The 25,730-nt window shown below is 40.7% G+C and overlaps 1 protein-coding gene across 1 annotated transcript in view; it reads left to right on the top strand.

The window, feature by feature from the left end:
* Positions 1-25,730, top strand: part of nol4lb (nucleolar protein 4-like b) — a 111,802-nt gene that overhangs the window by 84,416 nt on the left and 1,656 nt on the right. The window contains exons 6-10 of the mRNA XM_056238225.1: positions 19,621-19,973; positions 21,110-21,289; positions 21,490-21,678; positions 23,846-23,965; positions 24,089-24,293. Coding sequence (XP_056094200.1) covers positions 19,621-19,973; positions 21,110-21,289; positions 21,490-21,678; positions 23,846-23,965; positions 24,089-24,293 — 1,047 coding nt within the window. The remainder of the gene's footprint in view (positions 1-19,620; positions 19,974-21,109; positions 21,290-21,489; positions 21,679-23,845; positions 23,966-24,088; positions 24,294-25,730) is intronic.

Below are 25,730 nucleotides of genomic sequence, written 5' to 3'. Positions count from 1 at the left end.
TAAAAAATTTGAGGCAACTGATTGCCTTACATTTTACATTGCCAACTTATTCGGGTTTACAGTGATTTGAAGGCTAGCTTTTATTGGTCATAATTAAGTCATAATTGTGACTGTTGACTGTACAATTTACTATTGTGTACTGTTCACCAAGAATAACCATAAATCTTACCAAATGCTACCAATTTAGCTATTTATGTGGCAACAGGCTCATAAAAACATTCCCGTCATTCTCTGCACTAGATAATAGATCAAATATATAGATAATGCACCAATTCTTTTGCTCCTCATTTTGATAAAACACTTAATTTTTCCTGTGTTTTAAGTGATAAAGAAAGAAAGAAATATGAATTGCCCAAAGTGTCCATTCTGTTCTAACCAAATCCACTTTAATGCCCATTGTAATTATGACTTCTTAACGTCTGTAGAAATTTCCAGGAAAAATCCTGCTTAACTGCTCTGTTAAATCCGGCACGTACGAAAAATAAACAAGTGCCTGAAGAACAGTATGAACTCTAGTGTGGTTTTACCTGCGCTAGAAATTTAGCCTTCACACAGTGGTTATTTCACTATAACATCCATAATATATACACTCTTAATTGTGGTTATTTCATATACACCTACAGTTATATTTTATGCTGGTATGCATATGCATGCACATACTGTATATTATTCGGAAAAACAGACATTCTTATGCATGAATATATACATTCATAAGTGTGCGCGGGTGTAAGGAGCTCTGTTCTTTGTCCGTGTGTGTGTGTGTGTGTGTGTGTGTGTGTGAGAGAGAGAGAGAGAGAGAGAGAGAGTGTATGAATCAATGTATTATTTGTTTGTGACAAATGGAATCCAAGTCACGCCGTGTGTAGTCTCATGGTCTCATAAATTGACCGTTGAGTGAGAAATTTGTATATTTGTTTGTGAATGCATTTTGATTTGTTAACAGTGACAGTGAGCCCAAAAAGTTTTGGACACATAAATGCCTGGACATCATTGCATTAGATACAACATTTTAAACCAAGTCTCATCTGCAAACAAATTGTGCTTAAAAAAAAAAAAAAAACTTTTTACATGCATTAAAAAACACATGGTTTCCAAATGTTTTGCTCTTGGATATTCTGTGTTTGAGCTTGTGCATTTTTACCATGTGTGTTGAAGCATGTGTAAGTGTATGCATTGTGTGAGTTTTGGCGTGCTTGTGCATGCACGTGTATGTGTGTGCATGTGTGAAGGCCCACATGGTTTAGTAGTATTTTTAGCTCTGTGATTCATGCTTTAGTTGTTCTGATGTCGTAGAATTGAGCTGATTTGAATGGTGAGCTAGATTTTCATGTAGTCCGCTGTCCCCTACTACACACACTGCAGGAGCTACAGGCTATGCTCTGTACATGACATACGGTAATTTAATTTATTGGCCCATTGCTGCATTAAAGAAACAATTCCCTTAATTAATGCCATGCTTTATCTGTAGCGTTTATTTAAATCAATGTTCTCAGACCGGACTACAATGAAAACATTGATTTATACCGGCTCCTGTTAAATATGAAATCGCTGTTGTAGATTAAATCATATTGATTAAAATGTTTGCTCTTAATCCAGAGAAGGATAAGTGTTTAGGCCAAGTAAAGGTTGATTTATGGTTCATTTTAATAAACATGTTGTTATTGCAAAACAGTTTAAAAGAAGTGCTTATTTCTTTGATTTGATAAGAAAGAATGAGACTTGAGCTTGGTGTTTGGAGTGGCCAATCAGATTTTTTTAATGCCCACTGAGAACTGAAAGACCTGCATAATTAAATACTGCATAAGATCTGTTCCAACACACAGTTCACTACGACAGCATCCTACTTGAATAGAATGTATAGAAAAGACAATAGAAAAGTGACTGATTTGGAATGCTCTACATTGTTTGGCATCAGGCCTCGCACCACAATAACGCTACTGCTCCTAACCCTAAGGATTAGGTCACATTTACCTTTGTATGGTGAAATCCTGTGGGTGAAATGGTGAAGTGAGGTAAAAAAAATTAGGATTTTACATCGGATTCAAGTTTGTTACATTTTAAACAAGCAATTTTGTTGTGCTGACCAATATATGGCTGGTTAGTTTGGGAGGGATCTCTGAGTTAGTCAAGTGCTACATGCATTGCTACCCTATTGATAATGGACGGTGGAAATTTCGGTGAAATTTCGTTCAGGTTTCATTAATGTGAAGGTGCCTTAACCCTAAGTCACAACCGATTTCAATTGAGTTAGAATGTAACGTTGTTAATAAGAACATTTTTAAATAGATTGAATCATTATATCAATATATTTTCCAGTATATTTTTTCTCAGTTGAATTATAATAGTTTATAATCAACATTTCACACTCAAATCTCGATCTTAGGTAAATTTGTGTACTTTTTCACTGAGTGAGCATATTGGGAGTGTCTTTTCCATGAAGGTTAATGTATATGTTATGCTACCTTACAATTTGGTGTGATGGTGTTACTTCTGCCTTCACATGTGACACCTTAAAATGCTGTTTTGGTAGGCAGCTCCCTTAGTTTTGTAATACAGCCATAGTGCGTTTGCTTTAAAAAAACACCCTGTGGTGAAAATCAAGTTTTTAATGTTATGTCGACTTTAAAGTCCCTGTAAAGGCAATTTCAAAAAAAAATTCTAAACACATTATAAATGTTAGAAATGTATTGATTAAACATATTACAAAGACTGTGAACTGTGAAGTACTGAATTGTGGAGTTAGACCGTTAAACAGTTTTTCACCATTGCTATTTTCCGGATTTTCTGGGCGGGGCTAAAACGGGGCTCGATGACGCACTGGAGCCCTTGAGCTCCTGGACACGCCCCTACTTGATGACGCACTAAAGCCGCTGAGGCTGGCCGCTCCTAACAATATTATAGAGCACATTCACATCAGTTTGCCGCTCATTCGCGAGTTACTGTCAGTACTATTATTAGTAACGGCCTACAGATTGCTAGCTAGCTATGCCTTTGTCACGGAAATGCGTAACGTTACTACCTGGATGCGATCACCGGATCAGTACAAAACAGATCGGTGTCCTTATTTACATTTCCGAAAAACGATTACATCAAGAAGAAGTGGATTAATTTTGTGAAGAGCCACTTTGATGGAGAGCTGAGGATCACTGCCAAAACCACCTCTGTAAGTGATCATTTTACACGGGATAGTTTTATAAACTTTCATCAGAGACAACTGGGATTCACTGATAATCCGCTGTTACTGGTGAATGGGGCCGAACCGACTATCTCCCGCCTCGGCCTTCATCCTCCAGTCGCGCCGACAACTGGTGCCATCATCGGCAGTGCGTGCCCACCGTGCGAGCATCTATTCCGGCTGTAGAGTTGAGTGTGGCGACGGCAGCTTTCCCGCGAGTGGGCGTGGCTTCAGCACAGCCAGCGGACACGCCCCCAGCGTTTGAGAGCAGAGAATACTACTCATTTTTTCAAGATTTTGATAGCTTATTTTATGTACTTGCTGGCTTTTTTTATCATTCAAATTTGGCTGGGTGACTAATAACACATTTTTCTGTGGTGTGACAAACTCAGAACACATACTTAATTTTGACTTTACAGGGACTTTAATTCAAATTATGAATGGATTATTTATAGCCTAGAAAGAGTACAAAGACAGCTCCCTTTATAATTACTAAAAAGCTGTCTCTCATCTCAGTTCGAGATCTCACAAAGTTCCATTATAAATAATCAATGAAGCTGTCTATACAATGAATCTCTTGTTTACATCTTGGATCAGGTAGTCCGAGGTGGTGTGATTGAGTGGAGGTGGAGACCAATGTGCATATTCATGTTCAGTGCCGCTGCTAGCCATTTTGGTGCCCTAAGCATAATTCCTTTATGATGCCCCCCCGCCCCCCCCTAAAAAAAAAAAAAAACATTTTAATTTAGGATTTTCATTTAGGGGGGCTAAGCCCCCAATGAGGGTATGATTTATAAAAAAAATGCAAAAATTAAAAAGTAACACTTTAGTTTAGGGTCTAATGCTTACTATTAACTAGTTTCATTACCATGCAATGGCATGGTTTTATAATCACTGGGGTTCCGAATTTGAGGCAGGTTAGTTAGGGGTGTTCGGGGGAAATTTTGGATTTTTCTGAACTACAGATGTGCATTTTAAGATGTTGTGAAGGCAAAAAAAAAAAAAAAAAAAAAAATATCGATAACAACAGCTTTAAAACCATGTCAGTGGGCAGCTGATTATTTTTCTCTCCTTATCAGCATCACACTCTTTTTCTCTTTGTTTTTCTCTTGCCCTGTCTCTTCCCCTCCTAAAGTTGGCTTTTTTTAATTTTCTAAAGGTTACAATTTGTATTTTATTCTCAATATGTACACATTCATTATTAATCCTGTGGCTAACATGATGAAAACGGCTTTGTTCATGTTTCTTGTCCCCTCACAATGACAATAGCCTAAACTATTACACTAGGCTACATGTTACATAGGCCTATTTTCAGTTCAAAATAGCGAAATTAGACAAAACTATATTAGTTTGCCTAATTATTTTTTGTCATTCGTTTAACATTTATGACCTAAAAAAAACTGTCAAATAAAGTTAAGTTTAGCTACTTACATCTTATCTCGCACTTGACCGTACACTGAAGCGTCGAGTTGCACTGTTAAAATTCGCGCTCAGCGTCTGTGAACATAAAGCCCGCCTACTTTGATTTGATTGGTCATCTCAAATATTCTGACATTGACGAGCAGTGACAGACCAATGAGGCTCAGATGAACACACACATGACACACACACACACACACACACCCTGTCCTGTGTTTCTGACGTGCTCTCTGTCTCTGCTCGGCGCCGCTGCGGAATGAAGAGGAAGAACGCGCTGAATCTGATTATAACAAGAAGTTTGATGATTGGTTTTTCATTAGGCTATTTTTGGTGCCCCCTCAGCACTTGGTGCCCTACGCACAGCGCGTGATGCGCGTGGTGGGAGCGGCGGCGCTGTTCATGTTTCTGCATATACTAAATTAAGAAAGGGTGTAGAGTTAAAAGTCGAGCTATTTTAAGGCAAACTTTTAAATATGTCATTTTGATGATCAAAGATTAGTTTTAAGGTATACAATTATTGACTGCAGGGGTACTTTAAATGAAACCTGGATGTCTTAAAGTGAGAGTATGTGTTTGTTTTTTTGTTTACATCTGTGTTGAGGAAGTACTTTATGATGAGTTTGTTGGCAGCTGGTGGCTGATGCAGCACTCTGCTCTTCTCACATGCCCTCTGCCCCCACACCCCAGGGGAATCATGGGTAAAGCATTGATTGACTGTTTGTGGACCATTCTCACAACCTGACAGCAACTCAACGAGCCTGGTTTCAATCAGCATGTTTGTGTGTGTGTGTGTGTGCCCTTGTGCCTATTAGACCCTTGCCCTCTTAAACACACACACACACACTCCAGTGTTTTCCTGTCCCCAGTGCGCTAAATGCCCCAATGAATCACTGTGACATTCAGAGCAGCTGGACCGCACTGTCAGCCCTCTCTCTTTCATTTCCAGTATCCGAGCTCTCTCCCTCTCTCTCTCTCTCTCTCTCTCTCTCTCTCTCTCTCTCTATATATATATATATATATATATATATATATATAATTATTTTTATTTTTATCATTAAGAACTGGGAGGAGAGAAGGGGCGAAGCAAGCAGACCTGGGTGGGTCTCTATTGTGCAAAAGTGAGATGGAGAGATGGGGGCAGAAGAGGGTGAGAAGGGGTGAATTTTTCTTCTTTGAACCATCTGTACAAACTGAATATTATATACTAAACACACACGTATGTGTACATACATACATACATACATGCATATGTACCTGTATACCTGTGTGTGTGTGGTACTGGTCAAAGGTTTGGAAACATTGATACTCTGTTATTATCAATGTTGGAAACAGTTGTGCTGCTTAATATATTTTTGGAACCAGTGATATTTTTTCAGGATTCTTTGATGAATAAAAGTTTAAAAAGAACAGCATTTATTAAAAATAAAAATCTTTACTATCACTTTTTTTCAATTTAACACATCCTTGCTTGATAAAAGTATTAATTTCTTTCCAAAAAAAAGAAAAGAACGGTAGTGTATATTGTTACACAAGATTTCTATTTTAAATAAATGCTGTTCTTTTTTAACTTTTTATTCATTAAAGAATCCGGAAAAAAAAAGTATTATATGTTAAAAAAAATATCTAAAAAATATTAAAGCTGCAGTCCGTAGCTTTTTTTGGGTTAAAAATTATCCAAAATACATTTTTGAGAAAATGCATAACCAGCCAGTGTTAAAAACTATATGCTTGCCTTAGCTCGATTCAAAACGGTAAGCTTGTAATAATGTTTTTAATTCCAGTGGTACTGGTGGATTTCCGCAGGAGATTCGAGCATGTCTTTGCGTCATTACGTCACACCCGTACACATAAAGAAGAGTCTCGGCTAGTAGGCTATGAGTGTGAGGATGCTGGAGGTGGAGATTTATAGCCTTTTCTCACAGCACTTGATACAATTAAACTTATCAATTTGATGGGGGATCCAGAAAGGTTCAAACGACAATCACCAGTGACAACTAGAGATTCACCCGCTGTAAAATGCAAAAGACTTCGTTCGGACTTCAGAGTGGCTGCAGAAAAAAAGAGACTGCAACCGAAAACAAGGATAATATCGGAAGGACATTACATGTAGTCACGCAATGCTGATGTTGTTAACATTAACAATTTGAGAACAAAGTATAATTTGCACGGTTTTACGTGATATGATAAGCGATTGTTAGATTTAATCAGCGTGATTTACTGCAATGTCAGAACCAGAACAAAAGTGGATGTTACTTACTTGTTAAGATTACATTTTCATTTCATGAAAATTATTATGTTGGTCATACTTCCAAAAAGAATAATCTGTGATTCTGAATGCCAGTATCCACACCGGCGCGGTGACTGACAGCTGCACACTCTCCTCAAAGATTGGATTCATCCGCGCTGTGCCGTGTCGAGGGTGTCGAGGCACAACTCACGTAAAGTTGATAATTCCGCGAAGGACTGTAATTGCAGATTTCGAACAGAGATGGCGACAAAGAGGAAAAACTGCGGACTGCAGCTTTAAGCAGCACAACTGTTTCCAACATTGATAATAAATCAGCATATTAGAAGGATTTCTGAAGGATCATGTGAAACTGAAGACTGATGAGTAATGGCTGATGAAAATTCAGCTTTGCCACACAGAATTAAATTGTATTTTAAAGTTTACATAGAAAACGATAATTTTAAATTGTAATATATTACAGGGTATGAATGCTTTCACAAGGCACTGCAACTTACACGAGGAACATTGCAAGTAATTTATCATGCAAATTATATTCAAATGTATAATTATAGTTAATTAATGTGCGTTTTTATAGTTATAAATAAATATACGTTACTTCAGTGCTGAGTGCTGTGCTTAGCTGTTAGACAATTTGCATGGTGAAAAATCTTTGAAAGGTTGAGGAGGTGTGCAATTTGTCATTTAATTCTGAAGAATTGAAGGACGAGGGAGAAGCTGTTAGGAACGTTTGTGGTAGGTTGCGGTGAATAAGATTCTGTTAGACTGCAGAGGGGGGAGTTGACTGACAGGCTCAGGTTTATTTGAGAAACCCAGTGATTGGAGGTCATCTGCATAAAAAAAAAAAAAAAAAACAGTGTGCAAGGAATGCACACCATCTCTCATTTCCTCCTGCTTGACGCCACCCTGTTTAGATGCCGTGTACGTGTGTGTGAGAGGTGGGGGCAGGGGTCTTCAAAAAGTACACAGTCTGTCCTCATGGACTGCACCCCTTGATGAAATGTTTGTGTTATGGTGACTCCTCACAGGCCCTGCTGTGTAGACTGGATCATTACGTCTGATTGGTCGTTACTGAGATTCTGAGACAGGAAGCACAGCGGTGTTATCGACTGTTGTGCCTGCACCCCTCTGCGTGTCTGTGTGTGTCACATGCAAACACACAAACCTGCTAGAGTAATTACGGGAATAAACATAGCGACAATCACTCGACCTAATGTTTTTTTTTTTTTTTCTCAGAGATGTAGAAATTTGTATACAGCATTGATGTAGTTAACGTTGAAAAGAGTAGGGTTTTTTTTTTACATTGCATAAAATATATAACATGTTGCAAACTTGCAAAATGCAGCAGAATCTAAAGTCGCCTTTGACCTCACTTTTGAGAAATGTATTTGTAGGATGCCCTAATTTTGCCCTAAAATCAGGATGGATGGCAAAAACTCCATGATGTTGAGATGCAGTGGGTTTGATGATTAAAAGGGAAACTCTCCTCAGGAGTGAACTGGAGTGGGTCCAGATGAGTGACATGAGCCAGGGCTAATCATATTTCACGCTTGTCACACGGTTAAGAGGTTTTATTGGCCGTCATTATTTGCATCAAATGAGAAGGGAGAGCTTCAGGAAGCTGCCACCTACTTTCAGGGATTCATATCGTGTTAAGGAGGTTATCAAACCGCCGTTCCACTGGCCTTGCTTAAGCACAAGGGTTTGTATTGTATGTTTGGTCTGAATACTGAATAGTGAAGCTGGTCTGAATACTACACTACTATGATAAAACAACTCCTATCAGTCCAGATATCTCAAAGATGAATTCTGTGTGTTCATGGTCCACAGCTAATACTCCAAAGTGACAAATGAAATGAAAATTTTGAATGCTGGACAGTTGTTGTTTTTTCAGTTTGAGCAACAATTTTCAACCTATATTCATAATTTTCTACTTAATTGGTTGTTATCATGTATTTAGTATCTGAACTACCAATAAATGCCACCGTTTAATTGAATATATTGTTTACATGAATAACTCAACTCATCTGTCTCAACCCATTTAAAACAGGTGAAAATAAACGTGCGACTATTTAGACTGAAAAACGTCTCAGGTTACTACTGTAACCATAGTTCCCTGAGAAAGGGAACGAGACGATGCGTCACTTGACGCTTTGGGAACGCCCCCAGCGTGAATGCGTCTGAGCATCAATGTCAACTAGTCCAATGGAAAGAATGAGCGTCACGGGCGGGTGACGTCATGACCAGGAAGGCATAAGAGCACATCCGGTGAAACGCGGCATTAGCTTCAAAAAGTCGAAGCAAGCCGATCACAGGGATGCAGGAACTATGGCAGGGTGACGCATCGTCTCGTTCCCTTTCTCAGGGAACTATGGTTACAGTAGTAACCTGAGACGTTCCCTTTCGAGGGAACTCGCGATGCGTCACTTGACGCTTTGGGAACGAGAATACCCAAAACGCCAGAATTCCAAGTGCCTGAGTGTCAGTCTGTTGGAACTAAGCACTAAGCACCTGAGAACCTGGGGCAGCATCCAGGTCCAAACTGTAAAACCTGACGAATGTGAGCGGTGAGGACCAGCCTGCCGCATCACAAACGTCTTGGAGAGAAACCCCAAATAACAAGGCTTTAGAGGCCGCCATACCCCTCGTTGAGTGAGCTCTGACCGCCAAGGGACACGGATGGTCAGAGTACTCGTATGCAAGTGAAATAGCCTCGACTATCCACTTACTAACCGTCTGTTTAGAAGCAGGAAGACCCTTCTTAGGTGATCCAAAGCAAATAAATAACTGGTCGGACTTCCTCATTGAAGATGTCCGATGAACATAAGTCTCCAGTGCTCGCACTGGACACAAGAGGTTCAGCCTTTCCTGGTCCGCAGATGTAAAAGGAGGAGGACAGAAAGCCTGCAGCACGATAGGCCTCGGAATCAAGGTCGGCACCTTAGGGGCGTATCCCTGTTTCGGATATAAGAATGCTTTGACCATCCCCGGTGCAAACTCAAGGCAAGTGGGGGAAACCGAAAGGGCCTGAAGGTCTCCAACTCTCTTAAGGGACGAAATAGCTAGTAGAAAGATAGTCTTAAGGGTAAGAAATCTCTCTGAAACCGAATCTAAGGGCTCGAATGGAGCCCTAGACAGGCCTTCGGTAACACTTTATTTTACGGTGTCCTTGTTACACGTTACATGTACTTACTGTAGTAATAACAGTAAATTATGCATAATTACATGTAACTAACCCTCAACCAAATCCTAATCCTACCCTATTCCTATAGTAAGTACATGTAGTTACTTAATATTACTCTGTACTTAAATATATAATTACACTGTAACAAGGACACCTTAAAATAAAGTGTAACCCAGGCCTTCTAGTACTATTGCTAAATCCCAAGCTGGCACCCTAGTGCGAGTTGCAGGCCTCAGCCTCAATGTGCCACGAAGGAAACGTGTAATGAGGGGGTCTCGACCCAACGATGTACCACCCACCAGGGCGTGGTAAGCCGCAATGGCCGCCACGTAAACCTTAAGTGTGGAAGGACATAAACCTGACGTAAAGCGCTCCTGCAGGAACTCGAGTACTGTGTTCACAGAACAGTTAACCGGATCCCACTGATGTCGGTGACACCATACAGAAAAAGATTTTCCATTTCAGCGCATATAGTTTCCTAGTAGCTGGAGCTCTGGAGCTTAGGATGGTCTCAGCAGCCTCAGCTGAGAGACCACTCTCTATGAGTTGGGCCCCCTCAGAGGCCAAACCCACAGGTTCCAAATCTCTGGTCGAGGGTGAAATATTGTGCCCCCGGCCTGAGACAGAAGGTCTCTCCTGATCGGGATCTCCAAGGGAGGACCGTCTAAGAGATGGATCAGGTCCGCAAACCAGATCCGACTCGGCCAGCGTGGTGCTACAAGCAGTAGGCTTATTCCGTACTGGCGGACTCGTTCCAGAACTCCTGGGAGCAGAGCAACAGGGGGAAATGCGTACAGACGTAGCCTCGGCCACGTCTGCACCATAGCATCCAGCCCCAGGGGGGCTGGGTGAGTAAGGGAGAACCAAAGTGGACAGTGCGTCGTATGCTGAGATGCAAACAGATCCACCTCTGCTTGGCCGTAAAACTCCCAAATTTTCTCCACCGCCTCGGGGTGGAGTCTCCAGTCCCCTGGCCTCAGCTCCTGCCTCGACAGGATGTCTGCCCCCACATTCTGGTCCCCAGGAATATACACTGCCCTCAGGGAGAGTACCTTCCCCAGAGACCACAGGAGGATCTGGTGCGCCAGTTTGCAAAGCGGACGCGACCGCAGACCCCCCTGACGGTTCAGATAAGAGACCACTGATGTGTTGTCTGTCCGTACAAGCACATGATGGCCCCTCAGGTCTGGGAGAAACTGTCTCAACGCATTGAAGACAGCCATCATCTCCAGGCAATTGATGTGCCACGAAAGATGATGACTTTTCCACAGACCCTGAACAGAGCGGCCTTCCATTACCGCTCCCCAGCCGGTGAGGGAAGCATCTGTCGAGATCGTAACACGATGGCAAAGAGCTCCCAATACCGGACCCTGGGTTAAGAACCAATGTTTCCTCCATATAATTAAGGCACGAAGGCACCGCCGCGTGACCTTGATCATACGAAGTGGGTTTCCCCTCGGGGAGAACCCTCTGGTCCTTAGCCACCACTGTAAAGGTCTCATGTACAGCAGGCCAAAAGGTATCACGTTGGACGCTGCCGCCAAGAGACCCAACAGTCTCTCGAACTGTTTCACAGTGCGTGACTGGCCTAGCTTTAGCTCTTTGGTGGCTGTCAGGATAGCAGCTACACGAACGGGCGATAGAGTGGCCCGCATCGTCACTGAATCCCATACCACACCAAGGAAAGTGGTTCTCTGTACTGGAGAAAGAACACTCTTCTTGGCATTGAGCCTCAACCCCAACATCTGCATATGAGCGAGAACGACACCTCGGTGCCGAACCGCCAACTGCTCTGATTCCGCCAGAATCAGCCAGTCGTCGATGTAGTTCAGAATACGTATGCCCTGAAGCCTGAGAGGGGCTAGAGCTGCATCCACGCATTTCGTGAACGTGCGGGGTGATAAAGCTAGACCGAAAGGAAGAACCTGATATTGGTATTCTTTGCCCCCGAAAGAAAACCTTAGGAACTTCCTGTGCTGAGGGAGGATGGAGATATGGAAGTAGGCGTCCTTCAGATCTATCGTGACAAACCAGTCCTCGGATCTGATTTGAGTCACGATCTGTTTGAGTGTCAGCATCTTGAACTTGAGTTTCTGTACTGAACGATTCAACAGACGAAGATCTAAAATGGGACGCAACCCCCCATCCTTTTTTGGAACAATGAAATAACGGCTGTAAAAACCCGACTCTCTGTCGGGTGAGTACACCTGTTCTATAGCTTCCTTTGCTAACAGGGCCTTAGCCTCTTGCTCCATTACCAGAGCCTGCTCGGGATGCACCACTGTGGGCAGCACCCCGTTGTAACGAGGAGGACGAGAACCAAACTGGATTCTGTATCCTTTCTCTACAATCTGCAGGACCCAATGAGAAATATTCGGCAGAAGCTTCCACGCTGCCAGAAAATTTACTAAGGGAACCAGCCTCTCGAGGCTGGTCTCTGGTGTTATCGAGACAGCCAATTCCGGAGCCTGAAACATAATGGCAGGAACTACCTGAACTGGCCGCTCTAAAGCCCCCCTCAGAGGGCGAGAAACCGATGCTGTGCCGCAGCATAGCATCAGCGACTCGCTGGAGACCGCTGCGCCCTGAAGCACCGAGGGTGGCAGGGTTGGCAGAACGGGCTCGTGAGGACCCCGAAATGGAACGGGCACCGTATGATGAGGTGTACACCGCTCTATTTCGGTCGGGGCTGTCCTCACAGGCCTGATGCATGAACATCAGGACCTTTTTTTTTTCTGAGCCGAAGTCTTCTTCGCCTGAAGAACGGTCCTCAGATCCGGCTTCGACTTAGAAGACTTCGGCTGAGAGGGCTGCGTCTGTCTCCAGTTTCCACGTGGAGGTGCACGAGACGCAACACTCTCTTTCTGATGCACACGATATGATGAGCTAGACGGCTGGGGCTGCTCACGCCCAGCAGCCCCAGGGGGCTGGACACGGCGAGGGATAAACTTTTTAAAAGCGTCCGCTTGCTTTTTTGATTCCTGAAATCTCTCGACGACCGCATGGACTGCGTCACCAAAGAGACCAGAAGGTTCAAGCGGAGCATCTAACAAAAAAGCACAATCTTTTTCTTTAATCTCCGAAAGATTCAGCCATAAATGTCTCTCAGTAGCTACCAAAGCTGCCATAGACCGCCCAATTGCTCTGGCGGTCTCTTTAGTAGCCCTGAGAGAAAGATCGGTAGCCCGACGAAGTTCTCGAATATCGTCATGACTAACTCCCTCGCTATTATCCAGATCCCCCAGCAGGTCAGCTTGATAAGCCTGAAGCACTGCCATGGTATGCAGACATGCTCCAGCTTGACCTGCTGCCGTATAAGCTTTGCCCACTAACACCGACGTGGCTTTGAGCGGTCTAGTGGGCAAAGCCGAGGCTTTCAGAGACGATGCGGGCCCAGGGGAAAGATAGCTAGCTAAATTCGGTTCCGCCTGGGGCATCGCCTCATAACCATACTCTTTCAGCCCTCTAATTTTTGAATAAAAATTAACTTGAGGGCTGAAGAGACGTGAAGAGTATGGCTTATTCCATGATTTAGAAATCTCATTGTGAAGATCAGGAAAAAATGGAAGCCCTCGTGGTGGAGATGAAGCAGTAGAAGATAAAAAGCGCTCATCTAATTTACTCTTAGGACGAGCGCCCCTCTTATCAGATGGCCATTCAATCTTTAACTTATCTACAGCCCGCGACATAACATCCACCAGCTCATCATATGCTGGGGAAATAAATTGTGAATCTCTTTCCCCCATGTGTGTGCTTTCACTCTCCAAACTCATCGCATCAACCTCCTCGGAGGAAGAGCAATGAAGTAATGGAGGGCTCTCTCCCCGGGCGGAAGAAACCGCAGAGCGTGCTTCCGACACCGGGGGGAGAGCGCTGGATCTCTCGGGTAAGGAAGGAGAAAGAGCCCTCGGACCCGTCTCCAACCCCTCCGAAAGTTCCTTTTGCGATCCCCAGGAATGCAATCTCCGCGCTGCCTCAGCAGACGCGGGTCCTGATCCCTGCGGATCGCGAGCCTGCCCACTCTCTTTATCAAAGAGTGACAGGCGAGAGCGGAGCATGCGAAGCGGTAACATCTCACAATGCTGGCACTCAGCCCCCTCGAAGGCTGAGACCGCATGCTCCACTCCCAAACAAACGACACAAAGCTCGTGTGTGTCCCCACCCGTTAAATAACGCGGGCAGGGAGAAGCACACTGTTTGTACACTTGTTTAGTTTCCATCCTTTTCCGCAACAGACAACAGTAAATAGACAGAGACAAAATGACACAGATCGCTTGCTGAGACACAGAAGCTAATGCCGCGTTTCACCGGATGTGCTCTTATGCCTTCCTGGTCATGACGTCACCCGCCCGTGACGCTCATTCTTTCCATTGGACTAGTTGACATTGATGCTCAGACGCATTCACGCTGGGGGCGTTCCCAAAGCGTCAAGTGACGCATCGCGAGTTCCCTCGAAAGGGAACTACTTTGCATAAAGATAATGGCATAATATTATTAATAACATTTAATATTATTAATATTAATTATATCAACTAACGTTCAGAAGTTTGGGGTTAGTATGTTTTTGTTTTAAAAGAAATTAATACCTTTATTTAGCAAGGATGCATTAAATTGATCAAAGGTTGCAGTAAAAACGTTTACAATTCTATTAATAAATTAACTTTCTATTCATCAAAGAATTCCTGAAAAAAGTATCGCCGTTTCCATTAAAATATTAAAAGGCCTTTTTTTTTTTAGCATTGATAATATTTTTAAAAAGTTTCTTGAGCAGCAAATCAGCATATTAGAATGATTTCTGAAGGATTGTTTGACACTGAAAAAAATCAGGTTTGCCAGGAATACATTACATTTAAATTACAATCAAACAGAAACAGTTATTTTTACTGTAATGTAATAATTTACAATATTACTGTTTTACAGTTTTTCCCCCCCCCAAATAAATTCAGGTTTGGTGACCATAAAAGGTGTCTTTCATAAAACTTTATATATAGAATTAGATCAATGAAGTTTATATTATTTAGATGTATATAAGTATCTCAATGCACTCGCCATTGACAGGTGTGGCAAAAAGTGAATACTAGCTCAGGAAGAACAAACCAAAGCAGCAATACACTGAATAGTGTGTTAAAAATAGTGCACACAAATAGTGTGTTAAAAAAAGGCACAATGTACTATATAAAAATACCGCAATTTTCTTTATTGTTTCTTTTTTTTAACAGAAACTGTTAAAAGTTTCTTTAACTTTTACCTGTATTTTGAATTACACATTGCGTTGTGTTGGGTTTTAGGGCTAACGGAAATTTTTGTAAAATTACTGGATAATGTCCTGGCTCCTGGCCGAAATTTATTTTTCAATTTTCATTTCATTTTCAGTTTTAATTTTTTACAGTGTGTAACTGTTAGCCATTTGCAAGCCGTTCAAAACATACGCGAGAGAAACGCAACAGCAGCCTTGGCCCAGTATCTGCACTTCAAAAGCCTGACTGCTGTAGCCGCTTACTGAGCAGAGGCAAGCAAATAGTGTATTCAGCACATCACAGCGCATAAGAGACACGTCCACCGCAGCGCCGTGTGCACACTCGCACATTTTATGGACATTACACTGGGAGCTCTCTCATCTGTCATTCAAACACCTTTCCTGAAAGACAAGTGAAGTAGGGAATAGCAAGAAAAAGTGTGAGTGTACGTGCAGAGCCGGATTATCCATAAGGGCACTTGGGCCAGTGCCCAGGGGCACCAACCATTCACAACCACTAGGGGGGCACCACATGAGTCAAGCTTTAAAAATATTTTTCGTAAATTGTTATATTATTAACTTGAAATTCTTGACAGACCATAAATAAATCGTTTATGAACACTAATTTAACAATAATAATAACAATAATGATTTAATAATAAATTATAAATAAATAAAGATTACATGACCACTATCACTCCCCCCTCCCCAATCTGTCAGAGTTGCGTTGGTCCACAACAAATACGTGCAAATGTGTCATTTTTTTAACGGCTACAAAAAAATGAATTAAAATCAAAACTGGACAGACGTCAATTGAGTGGTTTTGCAAAAAGAAAGTTAAAGAAAGACAAGGACGCTAGACGTAGCTACAATTCACAATGTTCCAGGTATCGAAAGATTTTTTGTGAGAACATCACGGGAATTGCTATCACTAGCAGCGCTGAGTCTGACGAAGCCGGAGCTGAGACGGTAACAAAGAAATGGACTTTGGGGATGTAGTTGACACCTTTCCTTGCGCAAAATCAAGGAAGGAGCAGTTCTGCTAAACTTAATACATGAAAACGTTTTACCAGATTTAGTGCAACTCTTATTGACTCTTATTTGTTCCTCACTAAATAAGGTTTTTTTTTTTCACTAAATGTTCGATTTTATACAATTATTGTGCACTTGTGATTTTTCTAGACTAAATTTTACTGCTGAGTTACCCACTAATCTAGTTTATATAATATAATTTTTGTCATAGGTTATGATCATATTTTTTTTTATTTGTTGTTTTTCTTTATAATGAAGTTGTCTGTATTAAGTAGATTATGTTTAACAGAAAATAGTGATTATCAGTTCAACACACAGAGTTATAGAAATTCTACTTTATTTTTTTATTTTTTTACTGCGCTGGTATCGGATCGGTATAATTCAATACTAAGAATTTTTGGTATCGGATTGGATCGGTTCAGAAGAAATGGTATCGGGACATCCCTAATATTTTCTGGTAGGCTATATTTAAGTTACCCAGGAGCTCTGTTGACATAGGCTTAGCTAACGTTAGCTACAGCTTGATGAATTGAGTTGAAAACAGCAGGAGAGAACGCAACATTAGCCAGCTAGCTAAAGCTCTGGTGGGAAATTATTAGCTAACGCTACGGAGGCCATAATATTTTTGACTCATGGCTGAAGTTAAGTTTCTCCAACTCTCCCCAGGTTGGCAAAAAAAAATGCATCTCAAAATGCATCAGATTGATGCTATAAAATATGGAATATTTAAAACATTTCTTCCGGGGGGGCATGCCCCCGGACCCCCCTAGAGGGGTAATATCCTTCTCACCTTTTTCACCCCTGACCCCTTTTCATGCCTGTAGAGGTAAGAAACCTGATAGATTTATTATTATTTTTGGGCAAACGTGAATTGACGCTGTCAATTAATTTATGTACATTTTTAATTGACACATTTGAATATAGGGGGCCTTTTGAGGTATAGTGCCCAGGGGCACCACACTGTCTTAATACGGCCCTGTGTACGTGTGTGGACGTTTCAGAGCTTTTTAGCAGATCTGGTAGGCATTAGTCCAGCCTTCCTCTCCCTGCATGAATACTCTTTATACTCCAATAAATATGCGCTGTCTCTGCCACACTCACCCCCTCCACACACTCAATGTCTCTTTTTCTGCCTCTCTCTCAATTTCTGACTAATTTTTACATCCCTCTTTCTTTCTGCCCCTCTCCCTTTCCGTACCACCCAGCTTTCTTTTATCTTCCTCCCTCTCACATCCTCTCATCCAGTGTACTCCACTGATAATTTCACCATCCCCCCATCCTTCTCTCCCTTCCTCCATCAATGTTCAGTGCCCCTGACTCTGACCTGCTTCCCGCTGCCCTCTTCCCCTAACTCACTCTGCATCACGCCCTCCCTCTTTTCATCCAATCTCCATCCCTCCTTCTCCAACTGACCTGTGCCCTCTCCTCTACATCCTATCCATCCTGTCCTCTCTCTTTTCCTCCCTCTCTCTCTATTTTTCCTGATGGCACTCTACTCTGTCTGACCCCAATTCTGCCCTCACTGTTGTTTCCCCCTATAGCCACGTGTAGGCATTACAACTGTATGCGCACATCGTTTTTAACCCACTTAAAGGGGTGGTTCAGGATTTTGGAGATGGTCCTCACTGCAGAACATGAAATCCACGGGGAGGAGTCGGATCCAGATCCAACTCCTCTCACCTTACATATACCTAAACCTACCCATCTCCGCTCCCTAATCCCTAAACCCTCCCCTAATCCTACCCATCTCCACCCCTTGGATCTTGATCCGACTCCTCTCCGTGGATCTCATGTACTGCATTGAGGTGCTACTGGGATTTTGGACATCGGACCTCATTTCCAAGTTAGCCTAGGTGTTATTTATCAGTGGAGACAGTTTTCAAAAAATTTCATCCAGTCCTTCCAGTTGTATAGTTCGCCGGTGCTAGGCTAGCGCGAGTCAACGGTATCTGCTAGCCTGCCATTAAAAAGTTTTACCCACTCCACAGTACACCAAAAGCAAATAAATTATAACGCCAGACTATCGATGTAAATGTCTGTTGAGAGAATAATGTTAGAAATCAAAGTACTCTTGCATCTCAATGATCCCATTACATTTACAGGAACTAGTTTCTCAGCAGCTGCGGAATTATACTTTACTCCGGTTAGTAGTACTGCGCCGAAAAGTAAACACAGAACAGAAGCGCACTACAGTTGGGGCACTACCTCTATCTCTCACTACCTCTCTCGGTTGCCTAGGTAACTTAATATCACTCCGCCGCTGCTGTAGACTGTGCTAATAAATACACTACAGGGAACAAAGTATAACTATTGCAATGCGTTGAAAGGGTAGTTTGATTTCTAACATTATTCTCTCAACAGACATTTACATCGATAGTCTGGCGTTATAATTTATTTGCTTTTGGTGTACTGTGGAGTGGGTAAAAATGTTTTTGTTTTGATAAATAACACCCAGGCTAACTTGGAAATGTCCGATGTCCAAAATCCTGAACCACCCCTTTAAGTAGGACTTAAATACATATTTATATGTCATTTCATATTTAAATATGGTTAAAGTGTACTGCTGAATATATTAACAAGCATTTATGGTGGACTAAAATTTACATTATATTTTATATCAAGACTATTTTGGTTTTAAATATATTTTTAATTACGTATTTGTAATAATGAAGTTGCAATTTATGACCTGTACATGTAATATCTGAAAGGAACACTTTTTTATTTTATTTTATTAAAATTCACAAATAATGTATTGCATTTGTATATCTGGGTTATGTTTTTCAAGCACAGGGGTTGTATTTCTGTGGGTCTGAGTGCTGTTTTTGACACTCTGTGGTATGGATCTCTTCATAAACTTCATTTTCATAAACTGGAAGGCACTGAACACACCATCAAATGCCGCCTGGTAGAATGGACTTTGTAGTGGATGTACTGTAGATCCAGACCACCTGTCATTCGTAGAGGTTGTGAATGCTTCCAGTGTAGCGCATTAGCATGCTAACATTGTTAGCATGACAGGAAGAAGCCCTGGCAGTGGGCAACATAAAAATTTTTGTTTTAAAAGGATCATCTTCTAAAAAAAAGCAATAAATAGGCTTCACACTTACAGATGAAGTCAAAGGTGTCCTCTGCAGACAGTAGCCGTTAGCTGTGTTACAGTTAGAAGTTAGCTATCTTCCTGGAACGGAGTTAGCATAGAGAAAATTTGACCAGCAAGTTAACTGTTAATGTTGATTTCCTTTATTCAAACGTTAAAATACTTTTTTTTCACTCCCAGTATTACAATAAGTTAACCATTTATTTTTACTGTTTATTGTGTATATTTTCAGATGATTCATCTTCTGAAAGTGGGTGTGGCAATGGGGTTCACACACTGACTCCTCCATCAGTAGGTGCGGCCGGTGTGAGCGACAGTACGGGGACAGGACCTGGATCAGGCTCGTACGCCGAGGTTAACGGCAACGGTACCGCAGCTCCACTCGACTTCAGCACGACTTCCTCATCCTCATCCTCAGAGGACCAGCAACCAGTCAACCTCAGCGACAGACTGAGCCAGGCCCTGCCCAGTGCTGCCGCCATGCTGGCGACCTTTAACCCCGAGCAAGCAGAAGAGTTGCGCAGAAAATACCCCAAATCCTCAGAGCTACGCCTTGACCGAGACATCAGGGACTTTAACAACAAGGTATTACATTCATTTAGAACAAAAATTGGTAAATGTTAATAAGGGTTGTCACAGTACCAACATTTCAGTAGTCGATACCAATAGTAGTTCAATTTCACTGGTATCATTAGCATTTTATTTAGCATTGACTTGGAACCAATGTACATGACCTTTTGACATCCTAGTTGTTTATCTCGATCGCATATAAACTCTCATACACATTCGCGTACTTGCTACTAATATGGAAGTCAAATAATGACTAATGTCTTTAAAACAAAAAGCATGCTGAAAATTGTCCATCGAATATTATAGGTGGTATTTTTAAACAGACGGAATATTTTGGAAATTAAGTCCTGAAGGTGAATATGGATTATTGAATTTTTAATAATGAAATTGAGCATGAAATGTTTTCATTTGAAATATTCACAGCTTATATATACAACCATGTTGAATTTCAGCCCCCAAAAATGCAACCCCTGAAAATACAATGCATTAAAATGCAAGCACTAATGCAATGATTTTATTTTTTTCAATTAGTGCAATTCAACATGCTTTTTTCTTTCAAAGACATAACTCATTATTTTACTTCCACACTTTAGACTTTTCCTTCACCCTTGTTCACAACAGAATGTTATTTGTTTTGAGCGTACAATGGGAGTTGAAACAACAGTCATAAAAGGCGCTTGATTAAACCTCATTCATTCAGTTAGCTAGCTACTGGCACAGCAGCATTTTTCATACAGACAGAAGCAAAGAGGTTTAAACAATCTGCCGAGCAAGGCTCCAGTCTGAATAGAAATTTTCATTACATTCCTGTTTTCCATGGTCAGCCTCAGTTGCTTCATGTCTCCTTTTTATTTGTATTGTCTTTGTAAAAAGAAGAGTGCAAACTATCTTTCAAATGAACGGATTCATGATCCGAAATGCAGTACAATACGCTCGATACTGAGAACGTCTGAATAACATGGTTAGACCTTGAAGACATGTTTTCATCAGCCCAATCGTCGTACTGTAGGTGGCCATGAATGGCCTCATTGGTAGATATCGTCTTTTTTATGCATCTTTCAGTCCGTGTCCTCCTTTGAAAGCCTTTTCTGATCATGTATATGCTCTTGCAGACACAGGACTTATATTGGGTTCTTTGTGTGTTTATGTAGTCTCCTCAATACAGTTCAGGCAGCTATGATTCAATAAAAATGGAGATATGTGCTGAAGATCTGACTGTTGGTCGGTCTCAGGCGGCTGATGATGATGACGATGACCATGATGACCACGACGATAGCGATAAGATCAATGATGTAGAAGGAGTGGATCCAGAGAGGTTGAAGGCCTTTAATGTGAGTATCAGAACATTCAGCTGATGATTTTCTACTGCATAAAAAGAGCTGTACAATCTCGCAGTAAACCATGTGGTTTCTATTTGCAAGTTAAACTGTAGTTCCTCAATGCGTGTTTTGTGTGTGGTTTTCACTCATTCCTTACACTTCATTTAAGGAATTAATTTGGCACGCTGACCTATTTTTCTCTCTCCGTTTAGATGTTTGTGCGTCTCTTTGTGGATGAGAACCTGGACCGTATGGTGCCAATCTCTAAACAGCCTAAAGAGAAGATCCAGGCCATTATTGAATCCTGCAGCCGTCAGTTCCCAGAGTTCCAGGAGCGTGCTCGCAAACGCATCCGCACCTACCTCAAATCCTGCCGCCGCATGAAGAAAAACGGCATGGAGGTACACACAATGCCACGTTCAGCTGCCACTTCTGTTTTTTGGTATGGTTAGATGACTTGTATCGCTCCCTGGTGGCCAACACAGTACATTGCAGATACTGAGAAATACAGTTTTGTTTAGTGGTGATGCAAAAATACTAAATTAATATTCATTTGAATATAATTCAGTTGATTTTTTTATTTAATTAGTCCCTCTTAATATTAAAATGTCTGGAAGTGTTTTTTAAAGTTTAGATTACCATGTTAAAATTCAAAGAAATTTAAAAGAGGAATTTAATTTGTCCAACATAAGTTTAGCTACAAAGCAGAAATAATTACATAATTAATTTATACCAATTATGCATATGTATTGCTTGATATAAAGATGTTTTTCATATTAGACACGTTTTTTTTAAATTAAGTTAAAAACTGTCAAAACTATTAACAGATGTTTAATGTTTCTATACAGCAAGGCAACATGTCTTGACACAAAATTGTTTTCAGATATCTGTACAAAAATAAATAAATCTATTGTGTATACACTACTATTAAAAAGTCTGTCAAAGAATAAAAAAAAAATGTATCACAGTTTCCACAAAAATATTAAGCAAAACAAAACAATTTTAACATGGATAATAAGAAATGTTTATTGCGCACCAAATCAGCCATTTAAAATGATTTCTGAAGGATTATGTGACCCTGAAGACTGGAAATTTAGTTTTGCCTTCACAAGAATAAATTACATTTGAAAATATATTCAAATAGAAAACAGCTAGTTCAAATTGTAATAATATTTTTAGGGCTGTCAATCGATTAAAATTTTTAATCTAATTAATTACATACTCTGTAATTAATTAATCTAAATTAATCGAATACACAATCTTACAATGTTTACATGGTACAATTTCTGGTAAGCTGCGTTTTTATTATTTTTGCTTGACACAAATTTCACGATTTCAATTTAATTTAATTCTTGTGATTTGATGCAATATTGACTCATTTGGATAAATATTAGGTACACAAGACAGGCATTCATTTTTCTCAAGAAAAAAAAAATCTCACCCAATGCTGTAAAAATACAGAGAGCCATATCAGCTGGTAGTATTTAAGGTTAAAAATAGCTCAAATTAAATATAATGCGTGTTTATTACAAATAACAACTTTGATACAAGTAAAAATATAATACATATTATGTAATATAGTAGTAGGCTACATAAATTTAGAAAAACACTCTCTATAGCTCTTTTTTTTATAGCCAACTATAACGTGCTATCATATGGTCATGAAATGGCTTTCCTGAGGTAACTTAGGCTAAATGTTATGTGACATAATTGTTCTCCAGCTGTTTTATTGACCTCTTTTCGCGGTTGAAAAACACTGATTGATCGAGGAATATACATTTCGGTAAGTTTTAGGCTGCCCTACTGTATCTTTCAACATTGTTCATTCGTGTTTTTTTACTATTAGCTAGAGATGATCGGTTCACGTGCCGCTATGGGATCTGTCATGACTCATGTCACATTTACAAGCGCCAACGGTATTTATTGTTTGATTTTCGTAATAAAATTGACAGAATCTGAGAGCTGAGATTTTTTAAATATCATAATAACTTCTGTCTTGTCTGTTTCCGTGTCCTCTCTTTGGTGCGCGATTTTTCTGTGCGTGAGAAAATGGTTGTGCTGTGAGAGCGCGTGAAAAGTTACATCACACACACAAGCGCGCTTTCTCTCAGACACACTCACCGACTCACGCACACACTCCTGGATGCTTTGCATGATGTGGTACTTTAGAGTTGACGAACTCCGTTTGTTATAAGTAAATGTTCCAAACAATGATCCAAGCAGCGCGTTCTTGTCTCCCTCCTTTTTACACGAATGGTGGCTACGGCTAACGGCTCTGCAAAGGTAAAAACGGAATGGATTAATCTGCGTTATTTGTTTTAACGCGTTATTTCTTCTCAGATTAATTAATCGAAATTAACGCGTTATTTTGACAGCCCTAAATATTTTATAATATTACTGTTTTTGCTGTATTCATAAATACAGCCTTGGTTAGCATAAGAGACTTTTAAAAACATAAAAAAATCTTTCCAACCCCAAATGTTTGAACAGTAGTGTATAACATATTAAACATAAAAATAGACAATTCTGAGAAATAATATATTAAATATGCTCTGTGTGTGCTAGCAGACTCGACCCACGCCACCCCACCTGACCTCAGCCATGGCTGAAAACATTCTAGCAGCTGCCTGTGAGAGCGAATCACGCAAAGCTGCCAAAAGAATGCGCTTGGATGTCTACCAGGCACACGTAAGTAGTGTTGTAGAAGTGTATGTGATGCAGGTACTTGTGAACCTTGTAGATTTCTTAGTATTTGTCTCTCTTTATTTTAAAACCAAGTTTGCCTGATATATCTGTCTCTTTCTCTCTCAGGAGGACTCAGTATCTCTGGAAAAGGCGGTCTCTCGTGAGCCGGTCTCTCTGACCCAGTCTGCATACTCCCTTGCTGCCTCAGCCTACTCCCAGGACCAGCTATACATCAATGGAGGCCTCAACTACAGTTACAGGGGATACGGTGGACTGTGTGCCAGCATGCAACACCCTGTGTCCCTGACAACAGCTATCGCCCAGACCAATGGTGAGAGGAAGCTGGCAGCATCCTAAAATAAGTGATAACTGATTTAAAACGTCATTAATGCTTAAGACAATTGGCTTGTCTGTGAAGGATATATGCAATGCTGCTGTAAAATTTGACCTAATTTTATGATAAAGCAGAGCTATGATGCATAAATCAGTGGTTCTCAAGCAGGGTGCCAAGGCCCACTAGGGGGCCATAAGCAAGCTTCCAAGGGGCAGCAACATGACTGAAAATTTGTTAAATTATTAAGGATATCATAATTAATAATAACATTTTTTTTTTTTATATATAAAAACATTTACAACTTAAATAAAAGGATTTAAAAAAAACATACAATCAAGATGTACTGAAACTGATGTAACTGAAATCATATTTATTTTTCCCCTCAATAACAAGTTAGGGATAATCCACGGCTAGCTGTGCATTAAACGATTTTAATGCACGATGTGGAGGCAAAGAACTCCTCCGGGAAGTGCATTCAAATTGTTTAATGCACGGCTAGCCGTGGATTATCGCGCTTATACCATAGTCATTTGCCAGCACTGACACCTTGACAGCTATTATTGATGTTTGCAGCGCAATATTTGACCTGAAGGGTAAAAATAGCGGTTATTTTCTTCAGTTACGACTCGTTAGATCTAGCATTCTGCCTGCTTTGAATCATACACAGAGATAAAGTAGTGTGGTAAGATTACATTTATTTTAATGAATGAATTGTTGCATTCATTTGAATTCACCATCGAGAGAGAGAGAGAGAGAGAGAGAGAGAGAGAGAGAGAGAGAGAGAGAGAGAGAGAGAGAGAGAGAGAGAGAGAGAGAGAGAGAGAGAGAGAGAGAGAGAGAGAGAGAGAAGAGAGAGAGAGAAGAGAGAGAGAGAGAGAGAGAGAGAGAGAGAGAGAGAGAGAGAGATGCGTGTGTGAATTACCTGAATCTGTTCAGTGTCTCTCTCTATTAACAATAAAGCTGTGAGTTTAATTACTTCAAACCCAGTGATGTTACCCTCTCTTTGCTGAGAAATATAATGTAGCGATTCAAAGAAGAAGCAAGAGTTTTATTTATATAGCACCTTACCACAAGCCAAAGGTCGCTTAACAAAGGTTCAGTATTCAGTTAAAGATTCAGTAGCAAATGTTTCTGTGTGTGTGCACCACGATCTCCAAGTGTGTGCGCTTCAATGAAAACTGCGCATTATTATACAACTGTGATTAAACTGACATGGAATTACCTGTGCATTAAACGGTTTTACCTTCCAGCCAATAAGAATCAAGTATTCAGACAGACCAGGGTATAATTGTCTTTATTGAAGAACATACAGCTCTTGAAACTTCTGTAATCACAAAATGAATTATGGTTAATTAATTTAACTATATTGACACTACCAGTTTCTATTAACAATATATTAATAATTTATTATTGCAATTTCTATATGTTTAATGT

This window comes from Rhinichthys klamathensis, unplaced genomic scaffold (genome assembly GCF_029890125.1).
Source record: "Rhinichthys klamathensis goyatoka isolate OS25496 unplaced genomic scaffold, OSU_Roscu_1.1 h1tg000510l_1, whole genome shotgun sequence".
NCBI classification, from domain to species: domain Eukaryota; kingdom Metazoa; phylum Chordata; class Actinopteri; order Cypriniformes; family Leuciscidae; genus Rhinichthys; species Rhinichthys klamathensis.
This window is presented reverse-complemented; position numbering and strand designations above follow the sequence as displayed.